This window comes from Dermochelys coriacea, chromosome 1 (genome assembly GCF_009764565.3).
Source record: "Dermochelys coriacea isolate rDerCor1 chromosome 1, rDerCor1.pri.v4, whole genome shotgun sequence".
Lineage (NCBI taxonomy): Eukaryota > Metazoa > Chordata > Testudines > Dermochelyidae > Dermochelys > Dermochelys coriacea.
The window spans coordinates 211,071,430-211,091,144 of record NC_050068.2 but is presented as its reverse complement, the minus strand read 5'-3'; the positions used below and the strand labels follow the sequence as shown (position 1 = coordinate 211,091,144).

General features: G+C 46.8%; 1 protein-coding gene across 15 annotated transcripts in view; it reads left to right on the top strand.

Moving 5' to 3' along the window:
- The first annotated feature begins 6,599 nt into the window (after window positions 1-6,599).
- Window positions 6,600-19,715, top strand: part of MLF2 (myeloid leukemia factor 2) — a 31,563-nt gene continuing 18,447 nt past the window's right edge. The window contains exons 1-9 of one of the 15 annotated variants that reach the window (XR_005294854.2): window positions 6,605-6,681; window positions 7,722-7,796; window positions 8,001-8,127; window positions 8,598-8,633; window positions 10,286-10,339; window positions 10,797-10,922; window positions 11,768-11,927; window positions 12,008-12,247; window positions 13,013-13,637. Coding sequence is in view for 6 of the 15 variants with exons in the window: in XM_038416125.2 (XP_038272053.1) it covers window positions 7,747-7,796; window positions 8,001-8,127; window positions 8,598-8,633; window positions 10,286-10,339; window positions 10,797-10,922; window positions 11,768-11,927; window positions 12,008-12,186 (732 nt within the window). In the remaining 9 variants the exon portion in view is untranslated. The other 14 variants (XR_005294850.2, XR_006276771.1, XR_005294852.2 and 11 more) reach the window with 14 other exon arrangements.

The window sequence follows — 19,715 nt, the reverse complement described above, 5'->3', positions numbered from 1 at the left end:
TCCGGCCTCTGGGGCCCTGGGTGCCTGGGTTCTGTCCCTGGTTGTGGACGCCTAGGGTCTCTCCTATCTGCAGGGGGGGGAAGCAGGGGCACTAATAAAAGCAACAGCTTGAGCGCAAAGCCAACAGCAGGCATGAGACAGAAGACGGTGTCAGCAAGAGGCTCTGGATACAGTGTGCAGCATTGACACCTGCTGTCTCCCAGAGTGTACCACTTGCTGGCTGTCTTTAACCCAGAGGTAGAACTGTCAGACTCCCAAGAACTATTTGCCTCTAGGATGTCAGTTCTATTCTGGTCCCAGCTCAGGGGTAGTGGTGTCAGGGACTAACATACAGAATCTTCCACCTTGAAGGCCCTTGTTTCGGTCTAGTCTCAGGCAAGGAGACTGCCTGTTTCAGCGAGATCAGTAGATCCCTGAAAATCTGCAGGTACCCATGGACCATGTTTGCAGATCGGATGCGGATACAAATTTTGTGTCATGCAGGGCTCTAGAGATCAGGTTAGAAGATACAGAGCCTTTCGTTGCTAGGGCTCTGGTTCTAAACTTTTTCAATAGAAGTTGTTTCCAGATGATAGTTTTGTGGCCCCTGCATGAGAGGTTTCTGAATCTTGTTCCTAATGAAAGGAAGTACTTGTGGCACCTTAGAGACTAACAAATTTATTAGAGCAAAAGCTTTCGTGAGCTACAGCTCACTTCATCGGATGCTAACACGGCTGCTACTCTGAAACTTGTTCCTAATGAAAACACATATCCCTATTGCCACACTTGGCACTTCTCATCAAGCAACACAAACACTGCACTCTTTTTTTTTCCCTGGCTGGATGCTCATGCACATTGCCAAACACTCAAAAACATATGCACACATACCCCAAACACAAACATACACATATACAAATTCATGTATACTCACAAACGTGCATACCATGCACATGCACGCACATTCATAGATTCCAAGGCCAGAAGAAACCACTGTGATCATCCAGTCATAGAGTTTCCCTAGAGTAATCCCTAGAACAGATCTTTTTGGAAAAACATCCAGTCTTGATTTTAAAATGGTCAGTAATGAAGAATCCACCAAGAACACCAAGTAAAGTGTTCAAATGGTTAATTAATCTCACTTAAAAAATTATGCCTTATTTCCTGTCTCAAGAAGCCTTGCACCCAACATAGGGGAATTCTAAATTAGACCTTACCAACTAATCACAGAACTAAAAATTAATGGTAACTTGGGTTATCATGACTTGATAATGTGCAAACAGATTGAAGTCCAGACTAGTGATGTAGATACTTGGTGCTTTAAAAAGGTAAATTTCACAAAGTTTAAAACAATTATGAGCCAGATCAGCTGGGAGAAAGTATTTAATCAGAAAAAATGTGAAATATAATTGGGAATTCTTGAAGAATATTTTACTAAATGCCCAAAAAGCCCAAGAACAAGGAAGAAGGCTGTATTGGTTAAAAAACTCATCTGGTTTAGAGAAGTGAAGGCAGCTATAAAAAATAATCTATAACAATTGGAAGAAAGGGGAAGGTAATGAATATAAATCAGATGCTAGGAAATGTAGAAAATTGATAAAGGAAGCAAAGGGACAAATGGAGAAATCTATGGCCAGCAAGTTCAAAATAAAATGGAGTGTTTTAAGTATATTAAGAACAAGAAGAATCCTAACAAAGGTACTGGTCCATTACTAGATGGAAATGGTAGAATTATCAATAGTAATGGACACAGGTGCCAGCTTCTAATTTTCCTTGGAGGTGCTCAACCCTTGCTCAGCCCCAGGCCCTGCCCCAACTCCACCCTTTCCCCCAAGCCTCCACCCCTGCCCCATATCTTCCCGCCCCACCCTGCCCCTTTCCACCTCTCCCCCAAGCACACCCCATCCCCTCTCCTCCCTCCCAGCGCCTCCTGCACTCCACGGCAGGCGGGAGTGGGGGGGGAGGGAGGGACGCTTGACTGCCCATGGATGCTAAGCACACACTAATTTTTTTCAGGGAGTCAGCACCTAATGTAATGGAGAAAAGGCAGGTGTGTTCAATAAATATTTCTGTTCTGCATTTAGGGAAAAAACTGATGATGTAGTCATATGATTTAACACTTTTTCTATTCCACTAGTATCTAAAGTGCAGCTACTAAAATTTCTCATTTTAAAATCAGAAGTTCCAGAGCAACTTTCATTCAAGTGTTTTAAGAGAGCTGGCAGAGGAGCTCACTGAACCATTAATATAGATTTTGAATAAGTCTTGGAACACTGAAGAATGGAAGAAAGCTAATATGCCAATTTTTAAAAAGGGTAAACAGAATGACCTGGGTAATTATAACTAAGGCTACAATTTAGTCATGGGTATTTTTAGTAAAAGTCATGGACAGGTCACGGACAATGAACAAAAGTTCACAGCCAGTGACCTGTCCATGACTTATATTAAAAATACCTCTGATTAAATCGGGGGTGGGGACACTGGGGACGCTGCTGGGGGAGCCTCTCAGGGGAGGGCTGCTGGGAGGGAGGCACCTGGGGCTATCGGCTGGCCAGGGACTGCTGCCCGGGGCTGCTCTGGCCAGGGACCACTGCTCTGGCCGACCAGGGACAGCTGCCTGGGGCTGCTGGAGCAGGGTCACGAAAAGTCATGGAATCCATGACTTCCGTGACCTCCGTGATGGACACAGAGCCCTAATTATAACCATGTTAGTCTGATATTGATCCCAGAGAAGATAATATGGGACTCAGCAGCTGATATGGGACTCAATAATTAAAAGAGGGTTATATAATTAATGCCAATCAATATGGGATTATGGAAAATAGACCTTGTCAAACTAACTTGATATATTTTTTGATGAGATAACAAGTTGGGTAGATAAAAGTAGCAGTGTTGATGTAATATACTTAAACTTCTGTAAGGCATTTGACTTGGTACTGAATGACATTTTAATTAAAAAATTAGAATGATATTAACTGTATTAAAAACTGGCTAGCTGATCAGTCTCAAAAAGTAATTGGGGAGTCATCATCAAGTGTGTGTGTGTTTCTAGTGGGGTCCCACAAGGATTAGTTCTTGGCTCTCCACTATTTAATATTTTTATTAATAACCTAGAAGCAAACAAATCATCACTAATAAAGTTTGCAAATGACACAGAAATTGAGAGAAGTGATAAATAATGAAGAGGACAGATCACTCAAACAGTGATCTGGATCACTTTGTAAGCTGGGTGCAAGCAAACAATGTGTGTTTTAACATGGCTAAATGTAAATGTATACCTTTAGGAACAAACAATATAGGCCATACTTAGACAATGCTGGACGCTATCCTGGGAAGCAGTGACTCTGAACAAGATTTGGGAGCTGAACTTGAGCTTCCAGAGTGAGGCTAAGGCCAAAAAGGCTAATGCAATGGTTGGATGCATAAATGGGAAGTCAAGTAGGAAAAGAGAGGTTATTTTACCCCTGTATTTGACACTGGTGCGACTGCTGCTGCAATAGGGTGTTTACTTCTGCTGTCCACGATTCAAAAAGGATGTTGATAAATCGGAGAGGGTTCAGAGAAGAGCCATGAGAATGATGAAAGGATTAGAAAACCTGCCTTCTAGTGACAGACTGAAGGAGTTAAATCTATTTAGCTTAACAAAGAGAAGGTTAAGGAGTGATTTGATTAAAGCCTATAAGTATCTACATGGGGAACAAATATTTAATGATGGGCTCTTCAGTCTGGCAGAGAAAGATATAACATGATCCAGTAACTGGAAGTTAAAGCTAAACAAATTCAAACAGAAAATAAAGCATACATTTTTAACAGTTTTCAGAGTAGCAGCCCGTGTTAGTCTGTATTCGCAGAAAGAAAAGGAGTACTTGTGGCACCTTAGAGACTAACAAATTTATTGAAAGGTTTTCCTCCTTTCCCCTCCCTGCTGCTGGTGATGGCTTATCTTAAGTGATCACTCTCCTTACAGTGTGTATGATAAACCCATTGTTTCATGTTCTCTGTGTGTGTATATCAATCTCCCCTGTTTTTTCCACCAAATGCATCCGATGAAGTGAGCTGTAGCTCACGAAAGCTTATGCTCTAATAAATTTGTTAGTCTCTTAGGTGCCACAAGTACTCCTTTTATTTTTAACAGTGAAGATAATTAAACATTGGAACAGTTTACCAGGGGTTATGGGGGATTCTCCATCACTGACGATTTAAAAATTAAGATTGGATGTTTTTCTAAAAGATATGCTTTAGGAATTACTTTCTATGGTCTGTGTAATACAGGAGGTCAGACCAGATGATCACAATGATCCCTTCTGACCTTAGAATCTATGAAAAATCCACAGTGCTGAGTACAGATATCACTCACTTTCCCATGGATTTTAAGGCTCTGTATTGCATGGGAACTCCAGTCTCTTCTTCAGGTTGGCTTTGTAAATGCAGCAGAATATTTCTCTCCCTTTTAGGGTCTTATGTCCTTGGCACACAAGCAAAACTGAGGTTATATGAGCTAGCTCTCTCTGGGAATAAAATATGAGGCGTGTGCATACATGTAGAGTATATGTGGATTTTCTCTGTATGTTGTGTATGTGTGCATGTTCTTGAGCTGCACATTTGTTTGTGATTTTTTTGAGTATTGGGGGGGTGCATGTCAACCATGTGTTGAGTGAATATTGCATGTGTGTATTTTTGTGTGCACGTTAAATTGTATGTCATTTGTTTTATGTATTGGTATGTGTGGGAGAGTGGTATATTTGCATGCATTTATGTTTGTATACATGTATATGTGTGTGCTTGGATGTGGGCAAGTATATTGCATGTGTGCAGTCTCTTTGTATGTTTTGTGTGTGCATGTATATCGGGGTGTAAGTATTTGCATGTGTGTCATGTATTTCATGTATGCACACATCTGTATCATGTGTGCATACATGAAACACATGTGCATGTGTAGACATATGTGTCATGAGTATGGTCGTGGACAAATACATTTGTACATTTCCTTTTGAGTCCCCTCCTGTTCTCGATGTCTTTCCCTCCCAAGGTGATTTGATGATGTTTGTTACTGCTGTTTTGCAGATTTTGAACTAACTCAAGGTTTTTTCTGAGTGAAAAGAAAACACAATGTTGAGTAGTTTAAGACTTCTTTTAAAAAAAAAAAAAAGACGTCTTTCTCAGCAACAACTCAAAAATGGCTCAATAAAAACTTCCAGACTATGACTTCCAGACTAGACTTCCAGAACAACAAAAAAGCAGGAGAGTTTAATATTTGCATAACTTTTCATATATTTGCATAAATCTAGGCACAAACCATTGGGAGCAGCTGACATCCCATTTTAAAGTGAGATTGTAGCAAACTTACAATGCGGGGAGAGACCTTATGGGGTCAAGAACAAGAGACACTGTTCATCCATCTATCTGTCTGTAATAATAGTTCAGGGCAGATTTCTGTTCTTGTTCCTATTTTCATGGAGGCTGCATTCTGCTAGCATGAACAAAGAGAAGGTGTTGAAACAACCCACCACTGCATGCAGCTTTGAATGGGGAAATGGTCTCTTTGGGTTTGGCACTGGGAAGTCACTGAGCCAAATGATGCATTTCAACCCCCCCCCACCCCCTCCTTTATTGTGCTGCCAAAGAGTTTGTTGTCTGTAACTCCCAAAGCCACATGGGGTGACCAGATGTTCAAAATGAAAAGGTATGGGGATGTGGATATGGTGGAGCAATGTCTGTTAAATGAAAAGGTATGGGGATGTATAGCATGTATGAGTGTGTCACATTCAGATAAGTGCAGGGAGAGAGATCTGAGAAGTGGGGGAGGGAGGGCAGGATTGTTGGGTGTCAGTCAGGGTGCCTGCCAGCCAGGTATGGAAAACGGAGCGGCGGGGCAGATGACACAAATGGGAATTTCAGGTTGAAGCAGAGAGGTTATTTTACCTCTGTATTTGGCACTGGTGTAACTATTGCTGTAACAGTGTGTCCAGTTCTAGTGTTCACAATTCAAAAAGAAGGCTAGATGTGTGGCAAGGAAGGTAGACAGCAGCGATGATGAGACAGGGCATGTGGCTTGCAGGTCTCCACGGATGAAAGGCATGGGGAGGGGGAACAGGCTAAATTAACACCTTTGTGCATCCCGCTCCTTCAGCAGATGCAGGAGGTGGTAAGAGGCAGAAGCCAAAAGTCAGTACTTGAGACTTTGGGTCCCCGGGCAGCAGGGACTTCGAAAGGTGGCAGAGCAGAGAGGTGCGGGAATTACAGAGCAGCGCTGCCTGGACCCAGCTCAGCCTGCTCTGCTGGAGCGGACATGGGCCAAAATGGTCAGCACGCCTAGAAAACTAGAACCGGGTGGATCCCAAAGGCGCCCGCAAGAGCCATCCGAGCCAACCTCCAATGGGAGCAAGAAGAGCCGTGTACGTTCGGGCCGGGCTGGCAAGCAAGGCTACCGCCGGAGCTCGGGGAGCCAGTCGAGCAGAGAAGACGGAAAGCGGCAGCGGCAGCGGCCTTCGGCCAGCCGCTCGCCTCCGCCGGCCCCCGCAGCGCAGCTCTCCTGTGTGGCGCGAGGGAGACCCCTGCTGCTCCCCGGTGTGCACTGCAACCGCGCGCGGGCCCGGCCCCACGCGGGCGGCTCCTCCCCGTTCAGGTGACGGGAGCTGAGGCCAGGCTGCTGGCAGCCATTTCCTTAGCAGCCTCACAACAAAAGGAGCCCACGGGCCATTAAGGGTATCACGCCCCGCCTCAGACCTTCTCTTGTTACACCCCCCCCCCGGGACAGGTTCCCGGGGCCCCCTGGCGCTGTGCGGGGCGATGGGTAGAACCACCCCCTCCCCACCACTGTGCCCCTTGCTTCTCCTCCCACCCACCGACGCCCCTCGCCCGTCCTCTGGCCCCGCGGAGCTGTTCCAGCGCCGGCCGGCTGGGCTGGGCTGCGCGTTGCGGCCGCGGGGAGGCGCTGGCGGGCCCGGCCGACCTCACTTCCTGGCCAGGCCCTGGTGCGGGCTGGCAGCGCCCGGCGGCGGAGGGCAGCGCGCTCCCAGCTCCCCTTCCCCCAGCGCACCCTCCGCGAAGGCCGCGCGGGGAGCAGGCGGGCTCCGGGGCTAGATGGGAGCGGACGCTTGAGCGGGCGCTGCGCTGCCTGGTGCCCGTGGCGGAGGAAGGCCTGCGGGAGCGAGCGGCGGACACCCCGCCAGGCAGGGGAGCGTGAGGTGGGCGGGTGGCAGGCGGGGTGCGGGGCCGGGGGGTTACAGCCTACAGGAGGAGCGGTGGGAGAGGAGGCTGCCTCGGCTGGGGGCCCGGCTCGTGCTCGCCTGGGGGGAGGGGGGTGGGGGCTGTCTGCAGGGCGAGGAGCGCTTGTATCTGCGCCGGGGTAAGTAGTGACGCTGCGGGGCCGGCCTGGTGCCTCCGCACCTTCGGGAGTCCTCGTGTGAACGCGGGGCGCCTGTGCCTGTGCCTGTGCCTGCACTGGGGGCCCGGGCTGAGGTGTCTGTGCGGGGCAGGTAGGCGATAAGGAGGCTGGCGGGGGGGGGCTGTGGAGACGGCAGTTTGGTTATATTCCCTGTCGGGGGAGGGGTAGTTTGGGAAACGGCTCCTATTGGTTGAGCTGACCTGCCAGAGGCATCTGTGGAGATTGCTCGGCTACCCACGGGACCTGGTGCAAGAGGGAGGGTTGCATGAGCTGGTGAATACATATTGGTGTGAAAAGAGAAGGGGTCATGCCCTGTGGCCCCAGCTTGCTTATGTTCACTCAGGCTCTCTGTTTGCAGAGCCCTCCCCAGATCTGAAGGAAGTATGTTCCGGTTCATGAGGGATGGAGAACCAGAGGACCCCATGTTTACGATGTGCGTATGAACCCCAAATTTATTGGGGGGGGAAGTGGGTTTAAATAGATTAGATTAGGGAAGACTGTGTGTCAGGACTCACAGGTTGTATTGCCCACTCTCAGAGGGAAGTTGGGTCAGGGTTAGATCAGGGGACAAAGTCAGGGCTGGTGGGTTATCTGGGACTGCATCCTAAGGTCTCCTCTCCCTGTTGATCCCCTCCAGGGACCCTTTTGCTATTCACCGTCAGCACATGAACCGCATGCTTTCTGGAGGCTTTGCATACAGCCCCTTCCTCAGCATAACTGATGGGACCATGCCTGGGGCACGTCAGGCCAGCCGCAGGATGCAGGTAAAAGGGATGCTGAGTATAGTTGTAGAGTCTCTTTGCCCTCTGACTTCCCTCACCTTCCCACGTGGTTAGGATGGGGCAGTTCTCTTCTTTGCACAAAGTGGGGGAAGGAAAATTAGTTCCCTAGAACATGGGTGTTATATCCCTTTACTTCACATACTTGCCTCCAGTCTACTCTATGCCAGGGCATCAGTGTCTTGGGGTGATGGAAGATAAGTGTCATTTTGCAAAGCCTAAATTAATATCACCAGAATAGGTTTGAAAGTGTCACTTCTTTCCCCACCTGCACCTTGTGGGCAGTGGGGGGACATGCAGGAGTTTGTGGAGCAATGTCTGTTAAACCCTTTGGCCTCTTGGAAGGCCTGGGTCTTTTGTTTCCTTCTATTTCTTGTGAAGGGGAAAGGGTCCTGGGTTTGGATAATGAGCGGATCCCTCCTAATTTTTTTGTGTTTCTCTGTTGCCCCCTGCAGGCAGGAGCCATCTCACCCTTTGGAATGTTGGGAATGGTAAGGCCTCAATTTCTCTGCAGCTCTGGGGCCTTCCCCAAAGTGTAACATCCAGATTTACAGCTCCCCAGTAGGTCACTTTATCCCCAAGTTCTTCATGTGCTCCACATACTCGGCAGTGCTACAATGCAGTCACCTCTAGGTGAGCGTGTCAGCAAACACAGTACAGGGAAGGGGGAAGCAACATGGACACCAGGGCAAACCCCAGCTTATAGGAAAATACCTTAATAGGGTGTGGGCCAGTGGATAGGAGGCCTGGATTCAATTCATGGCTTTCAATGATCCTCTGTGTGACTTTAGTGAGGTCACTTTACCTCTCTGTGCTTTTGTGTCCCCCCTCCAGCACTTTCTCTGTTTGGAGTAGAGTCTGTCTCTTATTAAATGGTTGCACAGGGTCTTGCACAGAGGAGCCCTGAGCTCAGCTGGGGCCTCAAGGTGCTACTGTAATATAACAAATAATAGAAATGGGATGGTTGATTATCAGGAAGAGCAGGCAGAACTGTGTCTCTTTCAGGTATGACCCTGAACCCCACATACAAGCAATCTGCATGGCGTTCAGAGAGAGAGGGCTGAGATTTGGGTTCCAAGGCTAGGTGATAAATCTGAGTCGGGGGACTATAACTTATCAGGAAGCAGATCTGGGCACCATTAAGGAGGCTCAATGAAAGCCTCTGCTCAATGGGTAGAGGCTGTCAAAAAAGCCAGTAGAACATTAGGATGCCCAGGAATAGGATGGATAATACTGGAGCTATTCCAATATCATTACATAAATCAGTGGGATGCTCTTACCTGGAACACTGTGTTGTTCTCTGGTCACCTTCTCTCTGAAAGGACATAGCAGAAATAGAGGGAGTTCAGTCATGGGTGGCAAAAGTCATCAGAAACCTAAAGATTGCCACATGAAGAAAGATGGAAGAGATTGGGACTGTTTCTGTTAGAGAAGACATGAAAAATAGATGAGATAGGATAAATAAGAGCATACTATTTACCTTTCTCCTACTACAAGAATGAGAGACTATTCAATTACATTGAAAGGCAGCACACCTGAAACTGACAAGACAAACTTCTTTTGTATATTTCATGATTAATTTGTGGAACTTTCGGCCCTAGGATATCAAAAATGACTAGACATTTTTATAGAAAATGAGAACATCCATAGTTAGGTTAGATCAAGAAAAGCAATAGAAGAGAGAAGTCCCAAATTGAGTGGCATAAATGAGGAAGTAGCTTCCCATAGGGACAGGCTGTTTCACAATTTCCACTAAGGGGTTTCTTTTACCTTCAGTTGGGTAGCCAAGACGAGACACTACATCAGATAGAGGATACTGGGCTGATCTAGTGTTGTGACCCTATCTTTCTGTGAGCCAAATCAAAGCTGGGGGATTCAGGCCAAGAGTGAGATAACCCATCCCATCCCAAGCTTCTGGGAGTTGAAGAGCTTAGAATGAGATCTTGGGGACAAAGGGTCGATGTTACAGGTGAGCACTGTGCAGTTCTATTACCATAGCCTGGCCTTCTGATAGGGTGAGGGATCGGGAACTCTCATTTATTCTCCTAGAGGAGCAGCTTCCATGTGTCTTTATGAGTGCATTCACTCGTCTCCTCTCCCTCTGTTCTCTTCCCACCTGACTCTGTTCCTTCCCTCCTCCCAGGCAGGTGGCTTCATGGACATGTTCGGAATGATGAACGATATGATTGGAAATGTGGTAAGAACCTTCCTCAATACTGTTTGCATTGACAAGCATGCACTGATATCATCGCTGCCATCCTGGGTAATCAGTTGCCACCCAGAGTCTCCTGTTTTCCACCTCCTCCACTAGGGCTACTGCTGCTCCCATGACATTGTTTCTTCGTGAGCAGTAAAGATGGCATTGCCTATACATTTGGAGCATGAGGGAGCAGCCCCTCCATGCAGAGAAGATGTGGCAGTGGGAAGGGTGTGCAGGGGATGTCCCCCTCACTTTCGGAGCAGAAGGAATGGGCTGGGGAGTAATGCAAAGGAGAGAGGTGGGTGTGAAAGGGAAGAGGATGACCCCCCTTTTATCAAAAAGAAACCAAGATGAATGGTGGGGGGAGGAGAGTGTTCCCTATGGGGAGGGGCTCATAGGAGCAGCTGACTTTTTTTTTTTTCTCTCTTTTTTTTTCCTTACCTTCCCTCACCAGGAGCACATGACAAGTGGTGCCAACTGCCAAACATTTTCTTCCTCAACTGTCATCTCCTATTCCAACTTGGGTGATGGCCCCAAAGTCTATCATGAGACCTCGGAGACACGCTCTGCACCTGGCGGGGTGAGAAGGAAGCTGCTTTTTCTGGGGATCTGCCACATTTAGTTGTATGGCACTGACTACCCAGCGCATTTTATTATTTGTGTTACCATAGCACCTAGGAGACCTAGTCATGGACCAGGACCTTATTGTGCTAGGTGCAGTTGAGACACAGAACAAGAGACAGTCCCTGCCCCAAAAATCTATACAATCTAAGTATAACACAAGAGATGGATGCATTTTGGATGAGGGAGGGGTATAAGTAGACAAAGACAATATTGGTTAGCATGGTAGGTTGTGATCTCTACGCACCAGCAGTTTAACCAATGTCAAGTTTTTTGTAGGCATCATGGCAGAGGATGAATTTGAAAGTGGATAACGAGGTAGTTTTGCAGATGTTTATGGGGAGCACCTCCCAAGTGTGAGGGCAGCATAGGAGAAAGCACAAAGTTGCTTGTTTGAAAATTTAACAAGTGGGTGATGGAGGCTGGCATCATGGGCCCACTGAAGGTGAGTATTTACAGCTTGGTAGTGAATGAGAGAGAAGTTTTGTGGGGATTGACTGTGAAGGGCATACAAACTGAAGACAAGCAGGTTATGTTTGATGCATTTTTGCATAGGGGTGAATCAAAGATCTGGAGAAATTATGTGACTCAATGAGGGGCCAGTGGGGTCGTGCCCAGGGCTACATGAAGGATTTGTTTTTCCCTTGTTGATGATGTTTCACTTTGGAAGTAGTGGAGAGGAAAACAGTGATTCTGTTGGAAGGCTAGGGAGGGGAACAATATTGCAGGGAGGAAATGAGGGGTGCTAAATAGGATTGTGGGGGACAGGTGAGGGACTGACACTGCTCTACTCTCTGCACCCAGATCCGTGAAACAAGACGGACTGTGCGGGACTCAAACAGTGGCCTGGAGCAGATGTCAATTGGGCACCACATCCGGGAGAGAGCCCACATCATGCAGCGCTCACGGAACCATCGCACAGGTGACCAGGAGGAGAGGCAGGAGTACATCAACCTGGATGAGAGTGAGTGCTCCTTGCTGCCTGGGGCTCCCAAATCCTGGACTGCCTTCCCATTGAGCCTGCTGTTCTCTTTCCTTGTGTAGGTGATGCAGCTGCATTTGATGATGAGTGGAGGCGAGAAACGTCCCGGTTCCGGCCACAGCGAGGACTGGGTTATCGGCGTCACGAGAGCAGCAGTGGCCGCCGGTCTGAGGGGACGCATCTCGCTATCCAGGGCCCTGAGGATTCCCCATCCAGACAGGCCCGCCGATATGACTGGTGAATCTGGAGCAGACTTTGGGGGGGTGCAGCATGGTCACCCCCAAATCCACCTACTCTCTCTTGTAAGTCTAACTGTCCTCTCCACTCCCCCCATTGTGTGGCTGCCTCACTCCTTTTGAACCTCACTTTCACTACCCCCAACATGGGGTGCAGGGCCTCAATGTGAGCCACTTGGGGGTGTAAGTTGGAGAAGGGGGACATACTCTAGGGTCCAGCAGGAAGCTTCCTCTTTGGCAGCTCATCTTTGCCAACATCCAAAACAGGATGTGTGGCTCCAGCCTGAGTCACTTCAGATACTGGTTTGGGGCTGATAGTGTGGGAGTATCAGAACATGGTTCCCCTCATTTTTCTGTCTATCTTGTGGACACACTTTGGGGAGTATGTGCCTCTTGCACCCTGGATTGTGTGGGAGTTGCTGTCTTCCCTCACTATCAGGCAAACAGATGTGGGTTTAAATGTGCGAGGAAATGGGGAAGCAGCATCTGGGGAGCCAAGGAGATAGTGTTCAAAAATGTCACTAAATTGAAGTTGAAGCCTATCTGCAGGAACTGTCTATTTACAGGTGAAACCAAACTCTCATGAGATCAACTCAAGTCTAGATTCAGTAGAGAAGTGCTGGGTTTTTCCTTCCTCCCAGCATTCTGAATTGAGTTTACTGGGGTAAATCAAAATTTAGTGCTAAGAATTTATTAATTTATCTGATCAGTTTCTCTGGCTGAATTTTAAATTACAGTGCTTGGTTTTACCTTCTGTACCACCCCTTTATTTATATCTCTGTAACTTGCATTCTCTCTCTTTCTCTTCTCCCTCTCTCCATCTCCTCTCAGGTACAGACAGTGAAACTCTGATGACAAAGCACTGCTTGGAATCTTCTCAAATTTAATATTAACCCCCACCCTCTAAGAATTGAATGAAGTGATTAACCCTCCACACTGCTCTCCTTCTCACCCAGTGCGGGGGGCTACAGGGTGGTTTGGGGACCTTATGGGTGTACGAAGGACACATTTATTATCCTGCCTCAGTTCTCCCTCCCCCTTCCCCCCCCCAACTCTTCTTCCTCTTTTTCCAGTCACCCTTGGCTCAGTTCCCTTTGCCAGTGTTCGTGCACACAAGGGTCATCACCCTGTCCTTCCTGTCCCTTCCAGCTCTCCTGTGCCTGGTTGGGCTGGTTCTGGAGTGATATTTGGTCCCTTCTGAAATGATCATGTAGAAGAATTTCTTGCCCCATTCTTAATCCCCCTCACTGGGACAAAAGCCCCCATTTCCTCTCCTGCTTCCTGGTATGGTGAGGTGGAAGGATGTGTGTTTGGGAGGGGGAGAGGAACAAGAACTGAACCAGCCTGTATCTGCCTGCCCATGTAACCCCATTTGCAGTCAACTTTCCCCTTTTTTAATTTGATTTGTGAAACTTGTAACTAGGTGTTTACTGAATAAAGGAACAAGAACTGTAAAGAAAATGGAGTTGGGTCCTTTCTGCCTTCTCTCTTCTAAGGGAGCTGAATTGCCTGCTGCAGAACTATTGCCCTAACATTTCCCTTCAACCTAACACCGCTTATATGGCTGTCCTGTCCTGTCCTTCCCTTCACTTCCTTGTTGAATCAATCTGACAACCACCATGTTTTTTCACACACACACCCCACTTTCTTACTAACTTGGGAGACAATGATTTATAAGATGGAAATTGTAAAAAAGCAACAGCAAGAAACCTCTAATTTGTTTTAAATGCTATTATTTCACTTAACACGCACAAGTGAATGAGATTGCTCTTTCAGGTCTTCTGTGCTCACATGAAAAGACTTTTAAGATGGGGGGATAAGGTGAAATTACAAGGCGGCACATCTATCAAAGAAATAATACTTCACTTAGCGTCAAACTTGTTACAAGAGGATTTTATTGGTACAAATAGTTCAGGAAGAATCCCTACCTGTTTGTTGCACAAATATCAGCTCTGGGCGTTGGCAGGGACTCAGCAAACATTATTAATTAGAGCAGCCAATGGATGAGGCCATAGTTAACCGGGCTCATGGCCCTTTACGCTGAGTTTCTCAATACATATCAGCTGTGGAAATGTCTCAGTCAGAACCAGGTAAGACCAATGTAAGATGCAGTTTGGCAAACTCAGTGCCATATCTAGTACAGCGGCAGAAATGAGAAGTTTGCAGGAGACTCATTTCTGTGCATCACCTGTGCATTGGAAATAAGGTGCAGAAGCAGGTCCCTCAGAACTAGGTGCAGGGTGTTCACACTATCCCATGTTACAGCTGTGCGTCTGTTGGATCCTTGTCTCCATAGGGAAGCACCACTCATGGTCTCGCATTCTGTTCTGGCCTACTAGCTGGTTCTGATAGGGGCCAGGGTCTGGTTCCCTTAAAGTGGGGCTCACCAGGGTCTCCACATCTGAGGTGTAACTGGCAGCATTGGGTGAGTCCAGGAGAGTGAAGGAGGGAGGTGCAGCTGTGGCCATGAGGCAGGAGGTGAAGAAGGTGAGACAAGTGCCCCCCAGGGAGGGTGTGGGACTTTAGATCTGGTGAGATCAGGGCAGGTCCTGGAGGCAGAAAGGAAGGGGGCTACCCAAAGAAGGGTGGGAGTGGCTTATTGGAGAGCAAGAAAGCCCCCCTGGGGCTGCTGGACTTTGGGAGGGGATGCCAAGGCAGTGGAGGCCCTGGCCTCAGTGGTATGTTCCAGCCTGTGGGGGATCTGGGACTTCAAGTCTTGATCCACCAAAGAACCAGCTGAGCTCAGGAAGGCACTGACAGCATTAGGCAGTGGTAGTAACCAGCAGCAAACTCCTGGCCCTCCTCTGAGAAGGCAGCAGTGCCTGAGGAGAGAAGGTGAAGAGTGAGGGAGTCAGGCTTTGAAGCTTCTTAATTAGGCCTCCATTGCTTCCCCCCCCCCATCACCCCTCTCTCCGCCTCCCCCATTCTATCTAGCTATTCAAAACTTGAAATCTTCCTCATGGTCAAGGATTCAAAGCTCAACCGGAAAGAGAATGGAGGGAAGGACAGTAACAAGACGGCAGCTTCCTGCTGCATCGCTCTCCAGCTTTACACTGGAGTAACTTGTTTCAGCAGAGTTACTGGCATAAAATGAGTAAGACATTGGGGAATTGGGCCCTTTGTGTGCATGTCTGTTTCTAATAGGGAATCAAGTTTTGTCTGGATTCAACCTGTGTGCCTGGCCAATTATGGAACACAAACTTTTATCTACTCCTCTCCCCACCTGCACGTTCCCCCCCCCCCCACAGAATGAGGTGAGAGGGACTGGAGCCTATTAAAGGAGTTACCTTGTTTCTTGAGCCTTTCTAGTTTCTGCACTGTCATCTCCAGGATCTCTGCCGTCTTTAGGCATGACAGAGCTCTGGCATTCTAGAGAAAAGGAACTGGGGTCAGCTTGAAGAATGTGCTATGTTGTAGTAAAAGGAGGAGCCAAAGAGGGAATTTTACTTACATTTTTTAACCAGTGAATGAATTTCAGGAAGTACATTTTAAGCTTCTGGCTCTTGGTAGTTTTGAAGTTCCCCCCACCCCTTTGTATGAGCCTCTGAACTCTCATTAGTGTAAGATTGTGTTTTATAAGGGAGTGTGGGAACATGACAACTTTTCACGTCCCCCAACCCCAGTGGCTGATTCTTTACCTGTTGCTCTGGGCTCTGCTGAAGGAGCCTTCTCAGCTGCTCCAGGCTGGCATTGTTCCAGGCTTGGCGACATTTCTCAGTCAGGAGCTTGATGGACTACGGGGGAATGAAAAGAATATGAAACATCATGGAAAGACCAAGAAAGGTCCATGAGAAAGCTGTAGCAGGTTAATTTAAGTCAGGTTTTAAAGGAATTTAGGTGACTGGTGCAAACCCCTGGGTGAATGCTCTTAGTTTTGGTTGAATAAGCTTACTGCAGTTTAGCTTAGACTGATTCTTACATGAATTTAAGCTAAAACACAATGTCTGTTTTAAGATGAAATAAGAATATTCATGTTGGTGTTGGCACTGGTCTAATTATATTGTTTTGAATTCACATCTCTAGTTAAGTTACTGCTGCTGTGCCATACAGAGAAGGCCAGGAAAAGAGAGGGTTAGTCTATATCCAAATGGGAACCAAAAGAATGAAATCTGCTGTAATTCACAACTTTTACTAGGTGAGTAACAGGGAAGGTGGGGAAACTCATTTCAGAATACAATTATTGTAATTTTATTATATTAAATTTACCAGTTTAAGTTACGTAATTGAAATAGGACATCCTTAATCAAATGAAGAGCCTCCACTCAGACTTCTACAGAAATAACTGAAGGTGTGAATTACAATCAGTATGCTTATTTTTGTTCCACTTTGTGTGTAGACAAGCCCAGATAGACTCGGGCTAAACTGTCATAAGTAAACTGAGTTTGCACTAGTTTAAAAACTGAGTTTTAGTTAGACCAGTACAACTTCTGTGCCTAGACCAGCTCTGACACTTTTGATTTTTGTTCATGTCTGTTTAACCTGAACGTGCACTCGGCAGAAAAGTTCTCTGTTAAAGATTCCATACTCGGACCCTTCAATGAAGGGCTGCAAAAGTGCCTGATCCACATTTCTGAGACATCCAACAAGTTTTCCAACAAAATCAGGAAAGATGAGATTTGACATTTGTGATATTTCTAAAATCAAGCAAATAAATAAAAATAATAAAAAACCTCCTCTTTTGTTATGGGGTCAAGAGTACCCCTTCCAGGCCATCATTATTCACCGGAAAGAAGTAAAAATGGGAGTGATTCCCCTTTCCCTCCCCCTTAGCTGACCTTTTAAAAGTGGGTTGGGGATGGTACTACAGTGAGGCAGGCTAGTGGCATTTCTGGGCCTCACAGAAGAAACAGATTTGCAAGAGGGACTGGAATGAGGAGAAGGCAGGAGTCTGGCATAGAGAAATTGGGAAATCCTTGCAGGCAGCATGGAAGAAGGTATAGCAAGTGAGTTGGAAACACTGGCAGAATGAGAGGGGCAAAGTAATGCAAGCTCAGAGCACATTTGCTATATGCAAATAGAATATGGTCCTGTCCAGTAGTATATATACTCAGGTCTGGTCTAACCTGGATTGGGGTGGGAAATCAATCTAAATTATACAACTTCAGCTATGTGAATAATGTAGTTGAAGTCGATGTACTTAGATCTACTCACCGCGGTGTCTTCACTGTGGTGAGTTGACTGCTGATGCTCCCCCGTTGATTCCACCTGCGCTTCTCGCTCCGGTGGAGTACCAGAATCAACGGGAGAGGTCGATTTAGCATGTCTAGACTAGACGTGATAAATCGACCCCTGCTGGATCGATTGCTGCCCATCGATCCAGCGGGCAATATAGACAAGCCCTCAGTGCTTTAAAAAGGCAAGTTTCCCAAAGCTGAGAACAATCATGAGCAAAACTGAGCATAAGGAAATACTTAACATAAAAATTTGAATGATAATTGGAATTAAATGCTTTATTAGATGTCTTCCCCCACCAAACAAGCCCCCACAATTCTGCAATCCTGAAAGGATTCTTTGATTTAAAAAAAAACTCACACTGGTTAAAAAGGGAGGTGAAAGAAGCAATTAAAGAGGCATTTATATTAAAAATGGCAAAATGGGAAAGCTGAAAGTAGTGAGTAAAAATCAGCAATTAGAAAATGTTGACAATAAGGGAAGCTAAAGGTATCGGGGGGAGAGAGGGGGATGGAATCTAGGTCCAGTTGCGTTAATGACAATAAAAAGGAATGCTTTAAATATGTTAGGAACAAACAAATTCCTAGTCTATATAGATGGGGAAATTGTACATCATGATGCAGAAAAGGCAGAATTGGTCAAATATTTTTCCGGGAAGAAGCAGGATGATGTATTCATATCTCTCGGTGATAATGGAATACTCTTTACCAGTAACTAGTGAGGATGTTAAACAGCAACTGTGAAAGTTAAATATTTTTATATCTTGCACCCAACGGCATTCAAAGAATTGTCCAAGGGGCTCTTTGAACCATTATTGTTGATTTTTAACACATCTTGGAACACTGGGGAAATTCCGGTGAACTGAAAAAACTAATGTGAACATATTTATAAAGGTAAATAAGATGAACCAGGTAACTATGAGCCATGCCAACACTGATCCCAGGGAAAATCATGGAAAGACTGTCAGGGCATGTAATCAGTAAAGAACTAGAGGATAGCAATGTCAGTTGACATGGTTTTGTGGAAAAAAGGCTTGTCAAATAAACCGAAGATTGTTTTTTGATGAGATCACAAGTTTGGTTGACAACATACTAAGAGGTGTCAGTATCCCACAGACCTGATGGGAAGGTGCCAGACTGAATTTGTGACCCAAACTCTCTTAAAAAAACCCTGTTTTCTGAAAGTAGCAAAAAACAAACCAACCCTGATACCCCTTATTAAAGCACTCTCAGATGCAAACCTTGTCTAGATTAGAAGGTTGCACTGGTTTAACTCAAATTGATCTTGTGAAACTGGTGCAAACTGCTCATGTAAACACACTTGTATTGGTTAACCTTGTGTATATAGATTTAGCTTAATTTGATCATTAGTTTTTAAATCAATCCAGTTAAGCCAGTAAGGTTTTCTAGCATAGATGAAACCTCTCTCTGTACAAAATGTAGGAGAAATTGGCAGTAGAAAAGAAATTTTGGAGGAAGTTATAGGAGAGTCAAAACTGGGTTGATAATGAAAAGCAAATTGGAACCCTGATGACAGGGTCAGCTGAAGTGTCATCTTCAAAGATACTTTACAGGTACTAATTAATGAACCTTACACCTCCCAGCAGGGAAGGAACTTGCATGATCCATAAAATGAGGCAGGGATGCTGGAACAATTTGTATAGTGGGGGTGCTGAGAGCCATTGAACCAAATTGTAAACCCTGTATATGATGGAAACCACTTCAAGTCAGGGCATGCAGGAGCACCCCCAGCACCCGTGAAATGTAGGATTGCCAACTTTCTAATTACAGAAAACCAAACACCCTTTTCCTACCCCCTGCCCCACCCCTTCCCCAAGACCCCACCTCTGCCCTGCCCCTTTTCTGAGGCCCCGCCCTCACTCACTCCATCCCCCCTCCCTCTGTCACTCGCTCTTCCCCCACCCTCACTTGCTCATTTTCACCAGGGGTTGGGTTGCGGGAGGGAGTGAGGGCTCCAGCTGGGGGTGTGGGCTCTGGGGTGGGGCTGGGGATGAGGGGTTTGGGGTGCAGGAGGAGGCTTTGGGTTGGGGTCGAGGGGTTCAGAGTGTGGGAGGGGGCTCTGAGCTGGGGCAGGGGTTGGGTTATGGGAGGGAGTGAGGGCTTTGGCTGGAGTGGGGTTGAGGATGAGGGGTTTGGGGTACAGGAGGGGGCTGGGGCAGGGGATTGGGGCACAAGAGCGGATATGGGCTCAGGGCTGGGGGTGTGAGCTCTGGGATGGAGCCAGAAATGAGCGGTACAGGGTGCAGGAGGGGCTTCGGACTGGGGCAGGGGGTTGCGATATGGGAGGGAGTTGAGGGCTCCTGCTGGGGGTGTGGGCTCTGGGATGGGGATGAGGGGTTTGG